At 47.1% G+C, this 24,232-nt stretch overlaps 1 protein-coding gene across 2 annotated transcripts; it reads right to left on the minus strand.

The window, feature by feature from the left end:
- Window positions 1-1,340: 1,340 nt before the first annotated feature.
- fam110d (family with sequence similarity 110 member D) lies at window positions 1,341-23,714 on the minus strand. 2 transcript variants are annotated; one of them, XM_068007050.1, is made up of 3 exons: window positions 23,339-23,714; window positions 14,830-14,957; window positions 1,341-4,049 (listed from the first exon to the last, which is right to left on the minus strand). In XM_068007050.1, the coding sequence occupies exon 3, from the start codon at window positions 3,766-3,768 to the stop codon at window positions 2,653-2,655; it is 1,116 nt and encodes a 371-aa protein (XP_067863151.1). In that variant the 5' UTR covers window positions 3,769-4,049; window positions 14,830-14,957; window positions 23,339-23,714; the 3' UTR covers window positions 1,341-2,652. The 2 variants fall into 2 exon arrangements, with proteins under 2 accessions (XP_067863151.1, XP_067863150.1); XM_068007049.1 differs by lacking the exon at window positions 14,830-14,957.
- Between the last annotated feature and the right edge of the window lie 518 nt (window positions 23,715-24,232).

Raw genomic sequence — 24,232 nt, forward strand, 5'->3', positions numbered from 1 at the left:
TGGGAGAGCAGAGGGAGGGGGGAATATGAGGTGGGGGGTGGGGTGAGGGGGGAACTGGGGTGAATAGTAGACCAGAGTCAGAAGATAGCACGTTGGGATACGGAGCTGGAGAGATCATAGGCAAGCAAGTGAGCAATCTGAATCATAGAAAAAGTGGCAGAGCCTTGCTGGTGGCCTCTGGTCCCTTAAACTGTAGCAAACTCACTTCTTGAACTGATGGAGGAATTAATGAAGAATTCAGAAGAATTCCTCATCTATCAGGCTGCTCTGTAACGGTTGTCAGAGGTAGTTCTAAGATAAATTGTCTCTCATACTGTTAACAAGAGTGGAAAATAGCACTGCACAGGCTGGCACCGCTCCAGAGTCTAAACACCATCTGGTCAAGCAAGAGAGCTGTGCATAAACAAAAGTACTCCATTGACCAGATGGGGTCATGTCCTAATCACAATCTGGATTTAATTCTTGACATTTTGTACTAAACACGTCTCGCGGGCTTATAGCTTTTTCTCACCGCGCCCCTCCGACACCATCAAAACACTACTTGATCACAGGAACCAGGCACAGTTCACATTTATAAGTTCACCTCATTCTTCTGAGTTAGTTTCTCCTTTTAAAAATTTTGAGTGAATTTCTCTGCTGCTCAAAGAGACACAGGGAATGGGACAGAGAGAGCCAGAGTGAATAGAGAGATTGACTTAGAGGGGTATAGCGACAACAACAACAACTTGCATTTATATAGCGCCTTTAACGTAGTAAAACGTCCCAAGGCGCTTCACAGGAGCGATTATCAAACAAAATTTGACACCGAGCCACATAAGGAGATATTAGGACAGGTGACGAAAAGTTTGGTCAAAGAGGTAGGTTTTAAGGAGCATCTTAAAAAGGAGGAGAGAGAGAGAGATGGAGAGACGGAGAGGTTTAAGGAGGGAATTCCAGAGCTTAGGGCCCAGGCAGCTGGCGGGGGGGGGGGAGGTAGGGAGAGAAATCAGCAGAGTCCCAGCTGCAGACTGCTATCCAGTGAGCCCTGCTGGAAAGCTCCTGTGTGGACATCGGGTGCTAACCGGGTCAGGTTGTGTTGTAACGCACCCTAAGGCAAAATAGCCTGCTGATAATCAGAGTCTAGGCCACTTGAGCGAGGCACTGGAGGGTGACCAGCCCCTGTGGAATAGTCAACGTCCCGAGAAGAGAGGAGAGGCGGGAAAATCGGAATTAAAGAGAAACCTTCAGCCTCCCTTTTCACTGGACAAACTAACCAGTCATTTAGGCCCAGTCACCACATCAGAAACAGAACAAATTAACAACTTTTTTTTTTAAAACAAGAAACTGATTGAAATCAAATATACGTTTCATATGTTTTTTTTATTTCCTTAATAAAATTTAGCTTTAAAATCCACCAGAAAAGAAATACCGTCCCATCTAATTTGTGTTCCATTGAGAAATGGTTTATGTTTAATGCAATGGTGAGGGGAAGTTCACTTTGCATTGGTTCCAGGATCACCTTTTCACCTCCTTTTATCATTTGCCGCATGTTTTCTGTAATATATAAAAAGGTGTTGGTACAAATACTGGGGTTTTGTTTAAAACTGCTCAAAAGTTCTGGGACCTTGGGTTCAAATCAAGACCCGAACGTTGAGATGAAAGTCACCTCTGCCCACTGGTCCGACAGGAGATCAGTTTGGGCAGTCTCAATCCAGTGTTTAATGGGCACGGAGCTACTCCCTAGTTTGCCAATCTCACTCGGAGAGCCAGAGATTTGTCATGTTGGTGCGGTAAAGGACGTTCTTGTGTAGTTGTGTCCGAGACGTGTTGTTAGGGCAGCGCTGAGGGAGCTTTACTTTGCCTCCAAATTTGACTTCACTTTGGGTGTCAGCCATAGTTCAGTGGGTAGCACTCTGACCTCTGAGTCAGAAGGTCATGGGTTCAAGTCCCACTCCAGAGACTTGTGCACATGATCACTCCAGTGCCAGTACTGAGGGAGCGCTGCACTGTCAGAGGTGCCGTCTTTCAGATGAGCTGTTAAATCAAGGCCCCATCTGCCCTCTCGGGTGGAAGTAAAAGATCCCATTGTGCTATTTTGAAGAAAAGCAGGGGAGTTCTCCCCTGGTGTCCTGGCCAACAACACTAAAAAACATTGCTGTTTGTGGGAGCTTGCTGTGCGCAAATTGGCTGCCGCATTTCCTGCATTACAACGGTGACTACTCTTCAAAAGTACTTCATTGGCTGTAAAGCGCTTTGGGATGTCATGAAAGGCGCTATATAAATGCAAGTCTTTCTTTCCAGCCCATGCTGTACTGGACCTGGGTGTACTTGCTGCTGACATTCATTTGTGAAATGGAAAGGGAGACACTCGCCAACACTGACGTCCCTGACCTCACTGAGTACAAAACTCCGCAAAAGAAAAGCAGGGCTGATACTGCATTAAACACTGCACTTAGCACCCCTCGTTCCTTCAATTACTTCTCTAAAACTTTCAGACCAAAGCTGAACATCAGTTTTACGAGTTAAATTATGAAAATAAAACTTTTTAAATATGTGCCAAACGTTTTGAGCTGAAGACAGAATCTGTTCCAATTTCCCCCCCAATATTAACGGGAGAGCAGGGATAATAAACTCTTTCCATGTTGGGGTCATTGTAAAGGTCTCCCTTCCTCTCTACACCGTTGATTCCCTTGGTCCTTCTTTGACCTTTTTGCAGCCGTACAGCCACTTGATGATCCTTGCGTTCCGCTCAATGACGGATACCCCTAAAGAGATCTGCTCGTGAATCTCTTCTTCATAAAGGCCTTCACCATCTCTGCTCCAGCGAGAGAACTCGCTGCCTTCGCTTTCAGTCATGCTGACGCTCTGCACCCTGGACGAGGTGACGCCTGAGGCAGCAAAAGAAAAGTTTGCCAGCCCGAGATGTTCTGCCACGTCGAGGTCAAGCCCGCAGTAGTTAAAAAACCTCTCTTTCTCCGACAAGGCCATTGAGTTACGCAGGAGAAGGTCCGAGTCTGAGCCTTGTAAAGTCCTGCTTCTCAAAGCTGATCGTCCGTTAGCTTCCGTGGGATCGCTTGGTGGGTTTTGAGTTCTGGCCGCGCGAAGGGTTGGAGGAGCAGAGCCTGCCACTTCTTTGTGGGCGAAGAGACTGACGCAGTGATTCTCGGCCTTTGTTGCTTGGCCGTCGTTGAGATGACACATGGGCGAAAGGGGGGAGCTGCCTTCAGAGTACGGCCTACCTTCCTCCGTCAGGATAATCTTTGGTAATTCCAGGGAGGCCACTTGTTTGTCCCTCATTGACCCCTGAAACAGTCGTCGGATGAAGTTGTAGCCCCTGGAGTTCTCGTTGCTTCCCGCCTTGCAGTCGCGTTTCTGTCGGTAGATGATCAAGGAGTCGGGCCTCATGACTCTCTTGGAGCTGGTTCTCCTGGTGACCACTGCGTCCTGGGAAGGCTTGTCCAGCAAGACGTTCCTGACATTATTAAGCTGCTCCAAATCTGTATTCTCTTTCCTGGCATCAAAGTCCTGGCATGGACCTCTGGCCTCGCGCGTCCTGACTCGGTTCCGAGCGGGAGATGGAGGCGTCGAACAGATCCCAACGACGGGCTCTTGCTTGGCGTTCATCACTTGCTGGCTTTTGACGTACTTGGCCTTGTCCGCTTCCAGCCTCTCGACAGCACTCAGTGCCCGGCCCCTGTTGTCGCTTTCCATTTGCCTGCGTAGATACTCTGGGCCTTTGTTCAGGAGCCTCAGGGGCGACGGGGAACTGACCGGAGAGACCGGCTTCATTCTCCTCAATTCAAGAGCAGGTCGGGTCAACACGACAGGCCCAGAGCTGAACTAAGCAGCAGCAGCATTCAGACCAACTCTCCCATGTCCAAGCCACCGAAATCAGGTCAACTGAAGTCTTATTGTTTTTTTTTGATCAAGCACTTGGACTCTTCAGTGGTTCCTTTATTGTGGGAAACAGCAACGGACAGGATCAAAAGGTCTCAGACTGCATCTATTAGGACACTCCACTCTCAACTGGAACGCTCCACCAAATTTTCCTCTCAGTTCCACATGTCCTCCTGAAAAAGTAAAAATCAAAGCACAACGTGCATCAGTACAAAGGCCCTGGACACAATCCTTAAAGCTATTCTGTCTCTCAGTGCTGACAGATCCACTGTACCAGCACTAGCAGGACAGAGCCGAGAGCGAGGGTCAGCTGGCTCGGCTTAAAAGCAGCCGATACACAATGCACCAGGGAGGGAGGGACCGTCTTTAAGCAGGGGGCACGCTGCCACACGGCTTAGCAAAACCCAGTGAAACAAACCCTGTACGGCCAACAGAAAGAACTCCTATTTATATGGCACCTTTCACAACCTCAGGACATCCCAAAGCCCTTTACAGCCAACGAAGTAGCTTTGAAGTCATTGTTGTAAAGTAGGAAACGCGGCAGCCAATTTATGCACAGCAAGATCCCACAATGTGACAAATGACCAGATCATCTGGTTTTTTTTTTAAAAAGTGATGTTGGTTGAGGGATAAATATTGACCAGGACACCGGGGAGAACTTCCCTGCTCTTCTTCAAATAGTGCCATGGGGCAGACAGAGCCTCGGTTTAACATCTCATCCGAAAAACGGCACCTCCAACAGTGCAGCACTCCCTCAGTACTGGCACTGGGAGTGTCGGCCTGGATTTTAATGCTCAAGTCTCTGGACTGGGATTTTAACCCACGACCTTCTGACTCCATTTAAACACATTTAAAGAACTCCAATATTCACAGCTCCAGACACCCCTCCTCCCCAGTATTGTGTGTCCATAAAAAGGGCTCTCTCTCTCTCCCTCTCTCTCGAACCCACAACAATTTTGAGTCAGAACCAAGAGTGCTACCAACTGAGCCAAGGTGGCAATAAATAGAAAACACTTGCTTTATCTTTCTGTAGTAGCGTTGGCTGAGGGAGGAATGCTAACCCAGACACCAGGAGAACTCCCTGTATTTCGAATAGTGCCCTCTCTGCTGGCAGAGAGATGGAGAGATGGAACGAGACTGAGGAGCAATCCAGTGTGGCAAGAGGAGAAGGTGCAGGGGGAGGGGGGAAGAGTTGCAGCTAGAATAGGTCACTCCCGTCCGGATGGAGCGAAGGTGCGGGATGAGTGGTTAGTGAAAGAAAAAGATTTCTCAACAGTTCAAAGGCATTAACATCGATATTTTATTAAAAAGCCTCTCAGCTTCACAGCTTCATCCAATTAAACCCCCAACCCTCTAATCCACTTTCACCTGAAGACTCACTTGTCCATCGCTACAGAACGACTGGCTTGAATGCAAATACTTTTTCTCCCCTCAAGTGCACACACCCATTAAGGCAACAGAAAAGCACTTTTATAAAAAGGATATAGAGGCACTGGAGAAAGTGCAAAAAAGATTTATTAGGATAATACCAGAACTGAGAGGATATACCTATCAGGAAAGATTGAGTAGGCTGGGGCTCTTTTCTCTAGAAAAGAGAAGGCTGAGGGGTGACCTGATAGAGATCTTTAAGATTATGAAAGGGTTTAATAGGGTAGACGTAGAGAAAATGTTTCCACTTGTGGGGGAGACCAACACTAGGGGCCATAAATATAAGATAGTCACTAATAAATCTAATAGAAAAATTCAGGAGAAACTTCTTTACCCAGAGAGTGGTGAGAATGTGGAACTCGCTCCCACGAGGAGTAGTTGAGGCGAATAGCATCGATGCATTTAAGGGGAAGCTCGATAAACACATGAGGGAGAAAGGGTGAGATGAAGTAGGGAGGAAGGAGGCTCGTGTGGAGCATAAACACCGGCATAGACCAGTTGGGCCGAATGGCCTGTTTCTGTGCTGTAAATTCTATGTAATTCTATGTAAAGTAATGAGCCTCTAATTAAAAGCTACCCTCTGCTTTGATCTTTGTTCTCATTTTCTAACTATGTTTCTCCCCACATGGAGGGTGGGGTAAGAAAATTAAGCTGCGACAGTAGTGTGTCAGTCACTATAAAAAGCAAAAAAAAATACAAAGATAGTACTAGGGAAGGGTTTGGGATTGATTCAACTGTGATCGCGGTCTAAAAGCCTGTGGTTTCATACTGTTGCTCACTGTTTCATGGTGGTTTCTTTTTAAAACACATTCCCATTTCAGAGCACTTAACAAGACAGGAAAAGGGGAGTTGCTGAACAGGAGAGAATTTTTATTTTTTTTTGAAGTGATAGGCTGAAGGAATGGCCAAAAAGGGTCTTTAGGAAGCTGATGGAAGCAAAAAGGAAGTGCCACAGCAAAGGGAATTTGGTACAGAGCTCAGTGACACTCCAGCGCAGTACCGAGGGAGTGCTGCACTGTTGGGGGTGCCATCTTTTGGATGAGACGTTAAACCGAGGCCTCGTCTCCCCTCTCAGGTGGATGTAAAAGATCCCACAGCCACTATTCAAAGAAGAGCTGGGGGGAGTTCTCCCCGGTGTCCTGGCCAATATTTATCCCTCAACCAACATCACCAAAACAGATGATCTAGTCACTTATATCATTGCTGTTTGTGGGATCTTGCTGTGCACCAATTGGCCGCCGTGTTTCCTACATTACAACAGTGACTACACTTCAAAAGTACTTCATTGGCTATGAAGCGCTTTGGGACATCCCGAGTACATGAAAGGCACTGTATAAATGCAAGTTCTGGCAACTCGGGCAAAATACCAGAGGGTGCCTGGTGCCCGACCCCAGAATGAATCACCTTCGAGAGACGAGGGGAGAAGTTTGCAAAAAGATAAAGTCAGTCAGAATTTGTTTTACTATTCGGAATGCACGTTACAGGGTGTTCCATGGAATAAGATTTCAGGGTCGAGATGACTTTGATAAACCGAGCTTGGGTGGTTTGACGTCACCTGATGCATCACTGATTGTAGCACACTATAAGCTTAGTGCTTTCCTGCACTCTCAAGCTCTTGCTGTAATGAAGAGTCAGCACTGAAACACAATCGTACAGAGAACAGTGCCCTGGCAACAAGAATTCTGCTACAATAAGTCAATCCCAATCTTTGTGCATCCGGGAAAATACAACAAGGGGTTTGAAAATGACAAGGATGTGATTGTCCCACCATCGTAAAGGCCCCTTTGGCGATGAATGTTTACATAGATTCATTCTACCAGAGAAGCTGAAACCAACTGTAGCCCCAACAGCAATCAGATAAAATCTATTTTTTCTCTTTATAGATATGGAGGAACTGTTAGTGCAGCCCATTCTGGAGCTCCAAGTGCAGCCCATTCTGGAGCTCCAAGTGCAGCCCATTCTGGAGCTCCAAGTGCAGCCCATTCTGGAGCTCCAAGTGCAGCCCATTCTGGAGCTCCAAGTGCAGCCCATTCTAAGGGGGTTAAATTCAGGAGTACCCACTTTTGGGTGCCTCCCCCCTCCAGCGTTATTCCCCTGAGCACAAATGCTGAGGTCCAAGATATTGGGCCTCGGAACAAATCATAACCAAGGCGGCACTGCGGGAGGAGGCAATATTAGGTAAATGATTGGGGACCTCGGATTGCTCTCCGGCGGGAGAGAGGGAGGGAGATCAGGGGGCCTGGAGGTCAGAGATCTCAGGACTGGGAGCGATCGGGATGCTGACTGTGGTAAGTACCTACCTTTTTTTTTTAAATTTAGGCGATGCTTTGGGTTGGTTTTCCCTGAGGCAGAGGGCACCAACGTTACTGCAGGGACCTGGACGCAGGCGTTCGGCTCCTTATTTGCAAAGGGCCTAATGCCCGCTTCAGGCGTGGGTAAAGGACGCCTCTAGTTTGTCCTTACCCAACATGGCAGACTTCCAGTCAGTGCTTAGAGCCTAGGCAGCCGCCAATGGTGGGGTGATGGAAATCGGGGATGTGCAAGAGGCCAGAATTGGAGGAGCACAGAGATCTCGGGGGGTTGTAGGGCTGGAGGAGGTTACAGAGATAGGGAGGGGACCGCTCCACCATTGGCGAGACCCTTAGCTCTGGAATTCCATCCCTAAACCTCTCCACCTCTCTATCCTCCTTTAAGTTGATCCTTAAAACCTACCTCTTGGTCACCTGTCCGAATATCACCTTGTATGGCTCGGTGTCAAATTTTGTTTGATAATCGCTCCTGCGAAACGCCTTGGGGATGTTTTTACTACATTAAAAGGTCCTATATAAATGCAAGGTGTTGATGAACTGCACAATCTGGATCACTAGAGGCTGCGTGTCATCCAGAAACAATTTAAATGAGTAAGTTTCTCTGGTACAACGGCTCCACATCTGGCCAGTTGTCATTCCTTCAATATGTAAAAGCTGGTGGTGTCGGCAATAATAATCAGGTATTCACCGAGCCTGACCCTCTGACCTCAGTTTCATTGGCTGAAGACCACAGACCTGTGTTGAGATTTTCAATCACTTTTTCATTGGCTTTTCATCCATGTCGCCAAATGGCCAGGGGTCAATCAGACTGGTCGACCCCATGCGGCCAAAGGCCGAGAGAACAGTGAGATTCACTGACCCCAGATGCTCACTGCCTTTTATTGCCCCCAATAAAGACAGCTTCAAATCGCACCTCAATGAGGCTCTTAGGTTTGTTTCAAGTACCGTTACTATAGATCCTTAACTCTGCAATCTTGAAAACCAATTTGTTTTTTTTTAAACAAAGCGTCTTGTATGGCCAATCTAAGAGAGGGAGGCTGGAAAAGGACCTCCAGTTAGTAACTTTGCAAACATGATTTAGGATAATGAGCTGTGTGTGTATGAACAGAGGTGGGAAAACTGTAAATAATTAAATCTGACAAGGCCAAAAAAAAGGATTATAGTAAATGTGCCAAGATATGTGCTGCATTCTGGGTCTTGGCCCTTCACCTGGAGTTAGTCAATAAATAAAACATTGGCAAGGCTCATTATTACATCTCCCACTGCCCTCGGGTTGCCAACTCCGGTTGGAGGTATTCCTGGAGGTTTCATCACATGGCCCCCACTCTCCCGCTATTGGTTGCCTGACACGTCCATCCTTCCCACGCCAATTGGAAAGCGAACAGACTCTTTTGTGACCCGATTGGATGATTCTTGACTGTTGGCCAAACAGCCTATTTTCCGCATCTCTGATATTTTTACAACTAAAGTCTTCGAAGGAAATGAAAATTTCTCCCCGCAACCAAGACCACCAAAAATAGATGAACTTGTTATTTATCCCATTGGTGCTTGTGGGATCTTGCTGTGTGCAAAATGGCTGCTATATTTGGCTGCCATTGTCTTCGGCCCCCACCACAAACTCTGTTCTCTTGCTAACGATTCCACCCCCCTCCCTGGCCATTGTCTCGGACTGTCTCGAATAGATGACCAAAACCCTCGGCATGCTTTTTGACGCTTCAAATCAGGGGGGTGGGGCTTCTTTGGCTCAGCAACAATTTTATCCGATAACGTTCCTGTGAAGTGGCTTGGGATGTTTTCCTACATTAAAAGGCACCATTTAAATGTAAGTTGTTGTTGACAGAGGCTGTAACCCATGTAATTTCCTCTCTCTCCAGTTTTCTCCACTCCTTCAGGACTTTACACAAATGGTTTTGCCACAGCCCGAGTCTAGTTAGTGAGGATTGACAAGCTATTCAACCGTAGGGTCATCACAAGTGGCCCCACCCATTCCTGTCCACACACATAATAATAGGGACAGGAACAGGAAATCCTGGTTAATTACTCACTAACACAGGGCTAGTGATATCAATGATACCAGAACTGAGAGGTTATAACTATCAGGAAAGACTGAACAGGCTGGGGATCTTTTCTCAAGTAAAGAGAAGGCTGAGGGGTGACCTGATAGAGGTCATTAAGATTATAGGAACATAGGAACAGGAGTAGGCCATTCAGCCCCTCGTGCCTGCTCCGCCATTTGATAAGATCATGGCTGATCTGTGATCTAACTCCATATACCTGCCTTTGGCCCATATCCCTTAATTCCTTTGGTTGCCAAAAAGCTATCTATCTCAGATTTAAATTTAGCAATTGAGCTTGTATCAATTGCTGTTTGCGGAAGAGAGTTCCAAACTTCTACCACCCTTTGTGTGTAGAAATGTTTTCTAATCTCGCTCCTGAAAGGTCTGGCTCTAATTTTTAGACTCTGCCCCCTACTCCTAGAATCCCCAACCAGCGGAAATAGTTTCTCTCTATCCACCCTATCCGTTCCCCTTAATATCTTATAAACTTTGATCAGATCACCTCTTAACCTTCGAAACTCCAGAGAATACAACCCCAATTTGTGTAATCTCTCCTCGTAACTTAACCCTTGAAGTCCAGGTATCATTCTAGTAAACCTACGCTGCACTCCCTCCAAGGCCAATGTGTCCTTCCGAAGGTGCGGTGCCCAGAACTGCTCACAGTACTCCAGGTGCGGTTTAACCAGCGAATTATGAAAGGGTTTGATAGGGTAGACGTAGAGAAGATGTTTCCACTTATGGGGGGGTCCAAAACTAGGGGCCATAAATATAAGATAGTCACTAATAAATCCAATAAGGAATTCAGGAGAAACTTCTTTACCCAGAGAGTGGTTAGAATGTGGAACTTGCTACCACAAGGAGTAGTTGAGGTGAATAACATAGAGGCATTTAAGGGGAAGCTAGATAAACACATGAGGGAGAAAGGAATAGAAGGATATGCTGATAGGGTGAGACGAAGAAGAATGGAAGGAGGCTCGTGTGGAGCGTAAACACCAGCATAGGCCAGTTGGGCCGAATGGCCTGTTTCTCTGCTGTACATTCTATGTAATATAGACCAACTGTAGCAGTTTGAGATCAGCTAACTCAGCACAGACCAGGGATTGTACCTGGGACCTTCACGACCTGCCACGGGGTCGGGGGGGGGGGGCGGGAGGATCCTCAAATCAACGCTGTTACTGCAAAGTGAATGAAATGTGGAGCAAGCTGTACTTTTGGTTCCAAACTCATAACCCAGGGCTGCACTTCCAAGGACTGAAACAGAAATTCATGAATGCATCTGGGAGCAGCCCCAAAAAAAAAAATCAGAGAGGTGTGTCACGCTTGTAAACTGTCCAGCCAGCTGTCCTGGCCCGACTGACATGTTATTATATCAGCTCTTAATGTCAGGGGAAAAAGGCTTGGCCAAACCCAGCTCACAATCACTGGTTTACCACGCAGGAGCAAGCTGCCCCTCAGTCAGTGACCGGACTTCCCTCCCACGTGTGGTTTCTGCACAGCAATACATCCAGGGACAATAAAAAGAAAGAACTTGTATTTATATAGCGCCTTTCATGACCTCAGGACGTCCCAAAGTGCTTTACAGCCCATGAAGTACTTTTTGAAGTGTAGTCATTGTTGTAATGTAGGAAACATGGCAACCAATTTGCGCACAGCAAGATCCCACAAACAGCAATGTGATAATGACCAGACAATCTGATTTTTTTTAAAAAGTGATGTTGGTTGCAGAATAAATATTGACCAGGACACTGGAGAGAACTCCCCTGCTCTTCTTCGAAATAGCCCTGAGGGATCTTTTACGTCCACCTGAGAGCGCAGACAGGGCCTCGGATTAACGTCACATCCGAAAGACGCCACCTCCGACAGTGCAGCACTCCCTCAGTACTGCACTGGGAATATCAGCCTGGATTTTGTGCTCAAGTCTCTGGAGTGAGACTTGAACCCACGACCTTGTCTTATCGACCGTTCCAGGTCATGAAGTCTCCAAGAGCATGAAGTGCTGGGAGATAAGGAAGCAGCAATACCTCAGCTCTGAATGGGGATAATGATTGTGATTTAATGTCAGCCCTTTGCAAAAGGAGGGGTGGTTTCTGTAGTAACTGAAGGGGCCGGGGGAGGGGAGAGTTTTGGCCGGGGGGGGGGGGGGGGGGGGGGGGGAAGGGGAGAAAAGGGAACAGAGGCTTGAAACAAGTAAAATCCCAACATTTGACACAACTTTCCGAAGAGGACTTAAGTCTCAAACAACAAAGCGCCTTAGATACAAAAAAAAAGTCCCAAGGCATCTCACAGAGGCCTTAGGAAAAAATGGCCTCTAAGCTAAAGGAGGAAATATCAGGAGGGGCAAAGAGGTGTATTTTAAGGATGGTCTTAAAGGAAGAGAGTGAGGTGAAGAGACGGAGGGGTTTAGGGGGGGGGAATTCCAGATTGTGGGGTTTAGGTGGCTGAAGTCATGGCCCCCCAGTGGTGGGGGGAAAGGAAAGGGGGATGCATGAGACGCCAGAGTGAGATGGGGGTGGCGGTAGTAGTGTTGGTCACAGAGAAAGGGAGGGGGAGGCCATCAAGGGATTTAAACACAAGAATGGGGATTTTACATTTGAGGCGTTGGGGAACTATGAGTCGATATATCATGAGCGAGAACAGGGTAGGATACGGGCAGCAGAGTTTGGGATGAGCTGAAGTTGATGGAGGGTGGGAGGTTGGCCATGCACTGGGAATGTCTCTAGTTTAATCCTTGGTGTATGCAAAGCTTGTGGATCTAAATTGGCCAATATTTATCCCTCCATCAACATCACTAAAACGGATTATCTGATCATTATCAACATGCTGTTTGTGGGAGTTTGCTATGTGCAAAATTGGCTGCCACTTTTCCTACATTACGACAGTGGCTTCATTGGCTGTAAAGCACTCTGGGACGCCATGGGGTAGTGCAAGGCCCTATATAAAAGCAAGTTCTTTCTTTGCTCTGTCCCCCAGCTTGCCCTTCTCTCTTATCTTTAATCTTTCCTGCCTCCCTTTCTCTGTCACGGTCTGCAGGACCTCCCAAGAGTTTCTCATCCCTCTCATGCAAGTGGTTCCCAACAAATGCAGAGGAGTCGATTAGGGGTTGCCAACTCTGGTTGGACATATTCCTGGAGGTCTCATCACATGACCTCCAGCCTCCAACCGCCCCCGCTCCCACACTCCCGCCATTGGTCGCCTGACGCGCCCATCCTCATGGTGTCCCACCTTCCCACAGCCAATCGGAAAGCGAACAGGCTCTTCATTACCCGATTGACTGACAATCAAGAATCATCCAAACAGCATTTTTCCCCACGTCTGATATTTTTATGACTAATAAGCAAAAGTGTTCAAAGGAAATTTTTTTAAAAGCACAATTTTTTATTGCCCCTATGATTTTACTCCCGGGTTTTGCTCGCAGTGTCCATGAGATTAATCTTTTAATTCCTGGAGACTCCAGGGCAATCCCGGAGGGGTTGGCAACTCTAGAGTTGATGATATGGAGATGCCGGTGATGGACTGGGGTTGACAAATGCAAGGAATCTTACACTAGAGTTGATATGGCAGAGATCAGACAAAGGGAAGGAATGAAAGGTTGGGGGGGAGGGGGTAGAATATCAGGTCAGATCTTTATTTACTTCCAGAGGCTTCTCCTTACAAGTCTGGAATTCCCAATTCGAAGGCCTTTTGGAGATGGATGCGGCTTTCAATGACCTTGAGACAATCTGTTGTGATTCCGTATTTAAATGCCAACACGTCCTTGCTAATTAGCCAATTAAAGAGACTGGTGAGACGTTTTATAAACCCTCCCACCCCCTCCCCCGGGCAGTCAGGTCGATTTCCAAAGGCCATCGTCACCAGCTGGATGCCATCAGAGTGGGGGGGCTACTCCCTGGGTTATTCTGATCCTATGTAAGTTACTCATCCCTCTATCAGTTCTGGTTAAGTGTGGTGGATATTTGGCACTGGCTTTCATGGAATCCATTTGTCAAAATTGGAAGCAACACTTAGTTCCCAAACTTTCCATCCCCGGGGAGAACATCTCCTCCATTTGGCGCATTTTTAAAGAACACATTTACTATTTTTTCCACACCTAGCGCACACTGAGAGGACGTCTCCGCCCTTTCCTGCCTCCTCCCTGGGCACTTTATGTAAAGCTACTAAAACCTTCCCAATTCATCCTCATCTCTCCTTTCTTAAGGAGGTGAGGATTCACGCTGGGACATGAAGGTAATGTCAATGACCCAGCATTCTCGGCTGACAGGAAACGCAAGTCGGAATGTCGGTGCAACCCTGCCTCCAATCCACGCTCCCTTAAAGCATGGCTCCTCACTGTGTTTCCATGGTGACTCATAAGACAACGATAACTTGCATTTATACAGTGCCTTTAATGTAGCAAAACATCCCAAGGCGCTTCACAAGAGAATGATCAAACAAAAATTGACACCGAGCCATGTAAGGAGATATTAGGACAGGTGACCAAGAGCTTGGTCAAAGAGGAAGGTTTTAAGTAGAAATCTGGAACTCTCTTCCCCAAAAGGCTGTGAATGCTGAGACAATTGAATCTTTCAAGACTGAGGTCGATAGATTTTTATTGGGTAAGGCCATCAAGGAGGATAAACAGAGTTGAAGTATAGATCAGCAATGATCAGATTAAATGGCAGAGCAGGCTTGAGGGGTTAAATGGCATCTCCCTGTCCCTACGATCAGCTGCCTAGGCCCTAAACTCTGGAATTCCCTCCCTGAACCTCCCCCCCCCTTGTCGCTCTGCCTCTCTCTCCTCTTGTAAGACTCTCCTTAAACTCATCTTTTTGGCCAAGCTATGGGCCACCCTCCTCTTTGGCTCGTTGTCGATTTTTGATTCTGTGAAGCACCTTGGGACTTCTTTTCCTACGTTAAACGCGCCATATAAATGCATGTTGTTGTTGTTTCTGTATTGCACTACAGAGCCCAGCACATCTACAAAGACTGGATCCCAACACCGAGTTTAAAAGCGGGGCAAGTGGCAACAGAATTCCTCTTATGTGTAAAAAGTGCTCTTAATCACAGTAAACAATCTCGGGAGTTTCATCTGTCTTTAGGGTCAGTTTGATTCACTCGCTCGAGAAGATTATGACATCTGAAAACCACACCAGAGGGTCACGGCTAATGCACAGGAAATTTACCTTTAACATGTGGTCGGAATGGCTGCTGTTGGCTGTATAAATCTCCGCAGTTTAGACATCAGGTGCACACATGTTTCCTCCGCAGTCTCTCTCTCTAATGTTTGGCCGGGAGGTCCAGGGTTTACCCGCTGCTCATAGCAAAACAATCGGCCAGAATAAAGTCATTAGTTTCAGGTAATGAGGGGCCGGCACCTCTGATGTCCCTGGGATCTGTCCTGGCACACATCAAACAGAATCCCTGACACAACACAAGCTGGTCTCAGGCAAGGGGAGCTGTATTACTCACACAGGAGGGGAGGTGCTCGTGAACAAGAGAAAGACAGAGAGGAAATGAGAGTGTGGGGGAAAGAAAGAGAGAGAGAGAGAGAGAAATAGAATAAGTGAGAAATGGAGTGAGAGTGGAAGTGGGAGAGAGACAGTAAGAGAGGGAGAAAGAGAGAAAGAATGAGTGAGAAAGGGAGAGGAAGTGGGAGAGAGACAATAAGAGAGGGAGAAAGAGTGAGTGAGAAAAGGAGTGAGAGTGGGAGTGGCAGAGAGACAATAAGAGAGGGAGAAAGTGAGTGAGAAAGGGAGTGAGAGTGGGAGTGGCAGAGAGACAATAAGAGAGGGAGAAAGTGAGTGAGAAAGGGAGTGAGAGTGGGAGTGGGAGAGAGACAATAAGAGAGAGAGAAAGAGAGAAAGAGTGAGTGAGAAAGGGAGAGGAAGTGGGAGAGAGACAATAAGAGAGGGAGAAAGAGTGAGTGAGAAAAGGAGTGAGAGTGGGAGAGACAGTAGGAGTGAGAAAGGGAGAAAGAGTGAGTGAGAAAGGGAGTGAGAGTGGGAGTGGGAGAGAGACAGTAAGAGAGGGAAAAAGAGAAAGAGTGAGTGAGAAAGGGAGTGGGAGTGAGAAAGAGACAGTAAGAGAGGGAGAAAGAGAAATAGAGTGAGTGAGAAAGGGAGTGGGAGTGGGAGATAGAAACAGAGAGTGAGAGTGAGAATGGGAGAGAGAGAGAGTGAAGATATTTCCTGTTCTCTCCACAGATGCTGCCTGACTTGCTGAGTGTTTCTAACGCTCTCTGTGAACGTACACACATATATACAACAATCCTCCCACACACTTGCTAGACTGAGGCTCGGGCTCTAACACAACAAGTGTTTTTGCTGACCTAAGGCAGTTGAATGAACAGCACGCAGTATATCACAGTGAAATAGTCACTTCTCTACCCTTGATAGGTAAAATAATAAAAAGACGCCAATAGCTTCCTCTCTGAGCAGAGACTTTCAATAGAAGTTTATTTGCAACTTCAAGCTGGCAGTTTCTTCAGCTGGTTCACATAAAACTTCAAAAAAAACAGTTCCTTGTTGCAGGGTCAGACCTGACTATAAACTGCCTTTGAATTACACACGCCGCCCAAAATAATCCGTAATTGGAAACTCCAGAACTACCAAGCTGTCCGTCAAAGAAGACTGCAGCCAATCAATCACCCCGACCCCTTCATCAAAGCTGTCAATCAAACCCACTACCCTTGCCTGGGCCTGAATCCTTTGATCTCTGTCAAGGTGGCTTGGGACCATCCAGATACAATCATCGGGCGAGACACCTCGCAGCCTGTCTGTGAGCAAAACGTCGAAACTTACAGACTGAACAGGAGCAAGCAGCGAGGTGTCACAAAGGAGCAGTGCTTCTGAAGTGCCCTCTTGTGCGGGTTAAACTATGAAAATTACCTTGCAGGTAATAGTCATGACTGAATCTATGAACATAAGAAATAGGAGCAGGAGTAGGCCATACGGCCCCTCGAGCCTGCTCCACCATTCAATCAGGTCATGGCTGATCTTCGACCTCAACTCCACTTTCCTGCCCAATCCCCATATCCCCTTAGAGTGCAAAAATCTATCGATCTCAGTCTTGAATATATTCAATGACTCAGCGTCCACAGCCCTCTGGAGTAGAGAATTCCAAAGATTCAAAACCCTCTGAGTGAAGAAATTCCTCCTCATCTCAATCCTAAATGGCCGACCCCTTATCCTGCAGACCATGCCCCTTAGTTCTAGATTCTCCAACCAAACACAGCCTCTCAGCATCTACCCTGTCAGGCCCCCTCAGATTCTTATATGTCTCAATGAGATCAACTCTTATTCTTCTAAACCCCAGAGAATATAGGCCCGTTCTACTCAATCTCTCCCCATAGGACAACCCTCTCAAGTACCCTGGTTCGATCTGTTTAACCCCTTATCTAGCTGAAGAATTCAGACAAAAAAGGTACATTTATGTTCCAGGAGTGCCATCCAACTCCCAACGGACAGGCCTCAGATAAACTCCAGAGACTTGAGCACAAAATCTAGGCCGACACCCCCAGTGCCAGCACTGAGGGAGTGCTGCACAGAGGTGCCATCTGTCGGATGAGACGTTAAACTGAGGCCCCGTCTGCCCTCTCAGGTGAAGGTTAAAGATCCCATGGCACTGTTTTGAAGAAGAGCAGGGGAGTTCCCCCCCGGTGTCCTAGCCAATAATTATCCAAAATCACTGAAATAGATGATCATCACGTTGCTGTTTGTGGGATTTTGCTGTGCGCAAATTGGCTGCCACGTTTCCTACATTGCAACACATTAAAAGCACTAATTGGCTGTAAAGCGCTTTGGGACGTCCTGAGGTTGTGGGAGGCGCTATATAAAGATTTTATACTCATGGAGTGGGGTTTGAACCCACAACCTTCTGACTCAGAGACAAGACTGCTACCCACTGAGCAACGGCTGACACAAGTCTGGATGAGGAAACAGAGGGCAATCAGTACCTATGGAACAGTACCACAACAAAAATCAGCTCCTTCCTGGGGAAAGGGAGTAAACAGTGGGTGAAATTAAGAAACGGACAATCTGATGCTGCATTTCACCGGTATCTGGGACTTTGTAACCACCGATACCTCTTTAATTGAGTTAAAACCTTGAGGCCATGTGATCACACGTGGTAACTGAATGCTGTTGACTGGGACACTTCCATTCTATGACCCTCTGCCACTGGGGTTTGTAGTCACTTTAACAACAACAGCAGAAACTTGCATTTATATAGCGCCTTTAACGTAGTAAAAGATCTCAAGGCGCTTCACAGGAGAGATCATCAAACAAAATTTGACACCGAAGCACACAAGGAGATATTAGAACAGGTTGGTCACAGAGGTAGGTTTGAAGGAGTGTCATAAAGGAGGAGAGAGAGAGGCGGAGAGGTTTAGGGAGGGAATTCCAGAGCTTAGGGCCGAGGCAGCTGAAGGCACGGCCGCCAATGGTGGAGCGATGGAAATCGGGGATGTGCAAGAGGCCAGAATTGGAGGAGCGCAGAGATCTCGGAGGATTGTAGGGCCGGAGGAGGTTACAGAGATAGAGAGGGGCCATGGAGGGATTTGAACACAAGGATGAGAATTCAAGGCGTTCCCAGACCAGTGATGTAGGTCAGCGAGCACTGGGGTGATGGGTGAGCGGGATTTGGTGCGAGTTAGGATACGGGGCGGCAGAGTTTTGGATGAGCTCAAGTTTACGGAGGGTGGAGGATGGGAGGCCGGCCAGGATTGGAATCTATGACAGGCTTGCAATCGTTTTAACAAGTAACAAAAAACTGCAAATGCTGGAAATACACAGCAAGTCAGACGAAAGGTTATATTCGAAACATTAAAGTTCTCTTTTCTCCTCACAGACACCGATTGACTGCTTTGAACTGCCAGCATTTCTCTGTCTCCGTCTCGCATTTTAAATCCCTGCTAACAGTCTCTCTCCAGTGGGTCCTATAGATGATGTAATGGTTCTGTTTTAAGCGCTTTACACCATTGTAAAACCAGTTAAAGCAGCAAGTAGGCAAACAACAGCTGGAAACACGGAGGGGGAAGAGGAAAGGAGGAGAATGCTCAATAATTACGGTCAATTATCAAGCGGTCAGTAAAATGCAAAGTTCTGCAGATGCTGGAAATCTGAAACAAAGACAGAAAGTGCTGGAAACACTCAGCGGGTCAGGCAGCATCTGTGGAGAGAGTAGAGACGAGTTAAAAGGAAAAGGTTACAGTTCCCATCGAAAACATGTCTGTTCTTTCCACAGATGCAGACAGACCTGCTGCGTGTTTCCAGCATTTCTTTTTTGTTTTTACATCAAGTGGTTATGCTGCTGTTCTTAAAGGTGCAGCCACACGCAGATGGACAGTCCTTAATCCATCAGAAAGTCGTGGGTTCAAGTCCCACTCCGGAGACTTGAGCAAAAGATGCAGAGCGGGTTATTTGATACCAATCTGAGAACTAAAGAACGTGCATTTATATAGCGCCTTTCACAACCTCATGACGTCCCAAAGTGCTTTACAGTCCATTAAATACTTTTTGAAGTGTAGTCCCCGTTGTACCTGGTACACATTATCCTGTTATCTCCCGGTTACTCCTTGCCGTGGTCCACTCTCGCCCCTGAGTCAGAATGTCGTGGGTTCAAGTCCCACTCCAGAGACTTGGGCACAAAATCTAGGCCCACACTCCCAGTGCCAGTACTGAGGGAGCGCTGCACTGTCGGAGGTGCCGTCTTTTGGGTGAGATGTTAAACCGAGGCCCCGTCTGCCCTCTCAGATGGCCGTAAATCGACCCCTCGTGTTCTGAAGAAGATTTCCCTTTCAGGTGCAGAGCCACCTGCTGTTCCTTTCCAGCATTTTCTGTTTCTGTTTGTTCTTTTAAAACTTGCAGGGAGCAAGTTAAAAAGAGCATTAGGGTGGAAATCCCCACACTGGACATTCCTCCTCGAGCAGGAAAGTGGAGTTGAGGTCGAAGATCAGCCATGATCTTATTGAATGGCGGAGCAGGCTCGAGGGGCCGTACGGCCGACTCCTGCTCCTATTATGTTCTTATGAGTCTGCTGCTGCTGGGTTTTTTTTTTAAAAAAAAGTACTAATAACTTATAAACTTCAGAAAACTTCCGTCTCTGACCAGCATCTGGTATTGAACCCAATAAACTCCCAGTAAAACTGAGGAGAGACAACTTCACAACACAAGCCGGTTTTCTCTTGGTGCATTTTAAAAACCCACGTGCGGAGAGGACTGCGGTTGCAGACACAAGCAGCAGTGTCTCACTTTCACACGTACACGGGTCAAACTGTTTACAATCGCATGTTTGTAAGCAGGCCGTCACATTACATGCATGTTTCAGCAGATCCTTTAAAACCCAAGCTTAGTGCCCCTTCACCCCCGGGAATCCCTCCCCCGCCCTCGGTCTCCCCCCCCGGGAATCCCTCCCCCGCCTTCGGTCTCCCCTCGCGCCCCCCCCCTGCCCCCCCGCCCCCGGTCTCCCCTCGTCCCCCGCCCTCCTGGTTCTCGGAAATAATTGCATAACAGCTACTGGCACAAAACCACGAGCAAAAATACCAAACAGCAGGGGACCCGACCGTTATATGGTACGTACAATAATGTTTACATATGTCACATGATCGCATATCATGTGATCAAACCTCCAATCACAGTTGGCAACTCTAGATTCACTTTGTCTCCTCTCCCACTCACTTAACCCTGCACGTGCACCCAAGGTTCTCAGTAACAACCCACAGATTTGAAATAAACTTTAAAGGCAAATAACTCTGGAATTTTATTAAGTCGGGTGCCTCTGTTCGGGACCCCGTGTAGTTTGGAAGGATCGACTCCCAACAAACTAAATCGAGTATCTGCAGGTTTCTGGGGTTGCCAACCCTCCAGGATTGCCCTGGAGCCTCCAGGAATTAAATTTAATCTCTTTGACACTGCTGCAAGCAACACCCAGGGAGGAACATAATTGGGGCATTAAAAAAAATTGTGTGTGTTGTTTTCATTTTCTTTAAATATATGAGTTATAAAAATATTGGTGATGAAAAAGAGGTTGTTTGACTGGGTGAGGCGGATGGAGGCCAGAGGTCACGTGATGAAAGCTCCAGGAATACACCCAACCAGAGTTGGTAACCCTGAGGGCAGTTACTGCAGCGAATATCAGTAACACGCAACTGGGAAGGGCCTGCAATACCTCTGTGCCTCTCAGTGATGATAGATGTCAGTTCAGTCAGTTTCATACGGACATCTGGGTTTCGTTAGACGGTCAGTAAAGTGCATTGATAAGAAGCAACGATGGCTGACTGTATCCTTGGGCTGGGGCCCTGTGGTTGGGGGAGGGCCAGGGTGGGGTGAAGTCTCGACTAAAGAATTGAGTCCCAGGCAAAGAAGGGTTTGAAAGAATTCCGCAAGTGATGAGGAGCTTTATAGAAAGAAGGAACTTGCATTTATATAGCGCCTTTCGTGACCTCAAGATGTCCCAAAGTGCTTCACAGCCAACGAAGTACTTTTTGAAGTGTAGTCACTGTTGTAACGTAGGAAACCCGGCAGTCAATTTGCGCACAGCAAGATCCCACAAACAGCAATGTAATGAAGACCAGGAAATCTGTTTTTTTAGTGATGTTAGTTATAGGAATTAAAAACAGAAAATGCCAGAAGTACATCCCCAATGATTCCGGGTATGGAAGGGTTGTCTTATGAGGAAAGATTGAACAGGTTGGGTCTATACTCATTGGAGTTTAGAAGAATGAGAGGAGTTCTTATTGAAACATATAAGATTCTGAGGGGACTCGATAGGGTAGATGCTGAGAGGATGTTACCCCTCATGGGGGAATCTAAAACCAGGGGGCATAGTCTCAGAATAAGGGGTCACCCGTTTAAGACGGAAATGAGGAGGAATTTCTTCTCCCAGAGGGTCGTGAATCTTTGGAATTCTTTACCCCAAAAAGCTGTGGAGGCCGAGTCATTGAATACATTCAAGGCTGAGTTGGACAAATTTTTGATCAGCAAGGGAGTCAAAGGATATGGGGAAAAGGCGGGAAAGTGGAGTTGAGGTAAAAATCAGATCAGCCATGATCTCATTAAATGGCGGAGCAGGCTCGAGGGGCCGAATGGCCTGCTCCTGCTCCTATCTCTTATGGTCTTATACTTACACACCTGGTCAGTCACCGATCAACAGAGAAAGGACCGGTTAATGGAGAGACCTTTCATCAGATACGTAAATCTGCCTTTTCTCTCTCAGGCGCTGTGTCTATCCCGGACTTTAGTTCAGCTTTCCAGCATTCAGAGTTTCCCTTTTTAATCGGGACTCATTTAGATTTTGTACGGATCAGAGGGATTGCTGGAGGAGAAAAGACCGAGATCTATCTAGTTCGACTTCTACCACCCTGGTAGCCACAGGATACAACGACAATGGAGTTGTTGACTAATCATAGCAATCAATTTCTATCAATTAGTCTACAACAGACACAGACATGATGAGAGGAAAACCCCCAGTGGTGGAGAGCTTTGGGAGCCATAGGTCCAAAGTCACCTGTTTCTCTTAGGCTGCTTGGACGCCAGAGTAGCAGTTGCGAGAAACTGGGCTCAGCACCAATGGGCTAGGAAGGGGTTAAAAAAAAAACAATGAGACAGGGTTCCTGCTCCTGATCACAGTCCAGCGAACGCTGCTGGAACGTGCACGAGTGTGGATGTCAGCTGTGATGCACCATGCAGTCGAATAGCCGGCCAGCGCTCACCGTTCATCACATGTTGGTCTAGACAGTCAGTTAGGTGGGACAGCAGAGGGCAGCCACCAACCGTGAAATCCAGCAGGAGATGGCTCCTTTGAGAGTGGTGGGACGAATACAAGGCAGCAAAGAAGGCCATCTGTGGCTCAGTGGGTAACACTCTCGCCTTAAAGCCAGGAGGTCGTGGGTTCAAGTCCCACTCCGGACACATAAGCCAGGCCGACAGTCCCCGTGCTGCACTGTCAGAGGTGCCGTCTCTCAGACGAGACGAGACGAGACGTTAAACCGAGGCTCCATCCGCCCTCTCAGGTGGACGTAAAAGATCCCCTGGTATTATTTCGAACAAGAACAGGGTTGTTCTACCCAGTGTCCTGGGCCAATATTTATCCTGCAACCAACATCACTAAAACAGATTATCTGGTCATTATTAAATTGCTGTTTGTGGGATCTTGCTGTGCGAAAATTGACTGCTGCGTTGCCTACATTTCAACAGTGACCACACTTGAAAAATTGCTTCGTCGGCTGTAAAGCACTTTGGGACGTCCTGAGGTTGTGAAAGGCGAGATAGAAATGCAAGTCTTTCTTTTCATCCAGTGGCAATAATCAGGAAGGAACAAGTTCTAAAGTAAGGAATTTTCCCTATAAAACAACAAGGCAGGATGCTGCCTGATTCCAATTACACAATTAAATATCTGTTGAAGTTTTGCTGTTACCTTTATCTTAATGAAAACTGTGGACCAGCAGAATAAAGTTAAACAGGAGGTGCCTGGAAGAACCTGATTCATTTATTGTGCGTTCAATCAGACAAACATTTAGCCTATTTAACACAACAGCTATACACCATGCAAGACATCATAAAAGAACAGTCACCTTAAAACACAGTTTACACAGAATGAGCTGGTTAAGTCAATGCACTTTTAATTAACTGCTTGGCAATCTGTTTCACACTCAAAACCCACAATATGGCAATTGTAATGAAAAGACACACTGACCCCCACAAGGCAGGCTGTGACTGTGACCATCGTTGGGTATTTCCAGTCGGACTCGTCCTCTCGATGCCCCCTCCCCAGTCAACATTGTGTTAAAGGCACCCGTGTGAAAGTCCTGCAGGGTACACTCCAGAGACAAACACAGCTACTGAAACTAACTCCTGGCTGCAGAATCAGGACTGAACCACCAGCTTCAACTCTCCTTCCACCCCCACCTCGCCCCTGACAGGAATGCTCCATTTACAACTTCTTCAGAGGGGTGGCTAGGAATAAGATGCCGCAGGGAAAGAGCGGCTTGAAGTTTCCCCACTTACTCCCAAGACAGTTCTGCGACCAATGGGTTGGGGGTTGCCAACCCTCCAGGATTGCCCTGGAGTCTCCAGGAATTAAAGACTAATCTCCAGGACACTGCTGCGAGCAAAAACCCCAGGGAGAAAAGTCATAGAGGCAATAAACAAAACTGTGCTTTTTTAAAATTCTCTTTGAACACTTCTCGTTTATTAGTTATTTAGTCAAGAATCATCCAATCGGGTAATGAAGAGTCTATTCACTTTCCGATTGGCCGTGGGAAGGTGGGACACTGCGAGGATGGACCTGTTGGGCGACCAATGGCGGGAGAGTGTGGGGGCGGGGCAGGGCGGTTGGAGACAGGAGGTCATGTGATGGAATATTTTGAAGAAGAGCAGGGGCGTTCTCCCCAGTGACCTGGTCAATATTTATCCCTCAACCAACATCACTAAAAACAGATAATCTGGTCATTATCACATTGTTGTTTGTTGGGATCTTGCTGTGCGCAAATTGGCTGCTGCATTTTTTTTTATTCGTTCATGGGATGTGGGCGTTGCTGGCGAGGCCGGCATTTATTGCCCATCCCTAATTGCCCTTGAGAAGGTGGTG

The sequence above is a fragment of the Heptranchias perlo genome, chromosome 26 (assembly GCF_035084215.1).
Source record: "Heptranchias perlo isolate sHepPer1 chromosome 26, sHepPer1.hap1, whole genome shotgun sequence".
In the NCBI taxonomy this organism is placed as follows: Eukaryota; Metazoa; Chordata; class Chondrichthyes; order Hexanchiformes; family Hexanchidae; genus Heptranchias; species Heptranchias perlo.

What these genes read in the sequence shown, in the direction of transcription:
- fam110d (XM_068007049.1), bottom strand. Translation starts at nt 3,768, where the DNA reads ATGAAGCCGGTCTCTCCGGTCAGTTCCCCGTCGCCCCTGAGGCTCCTG.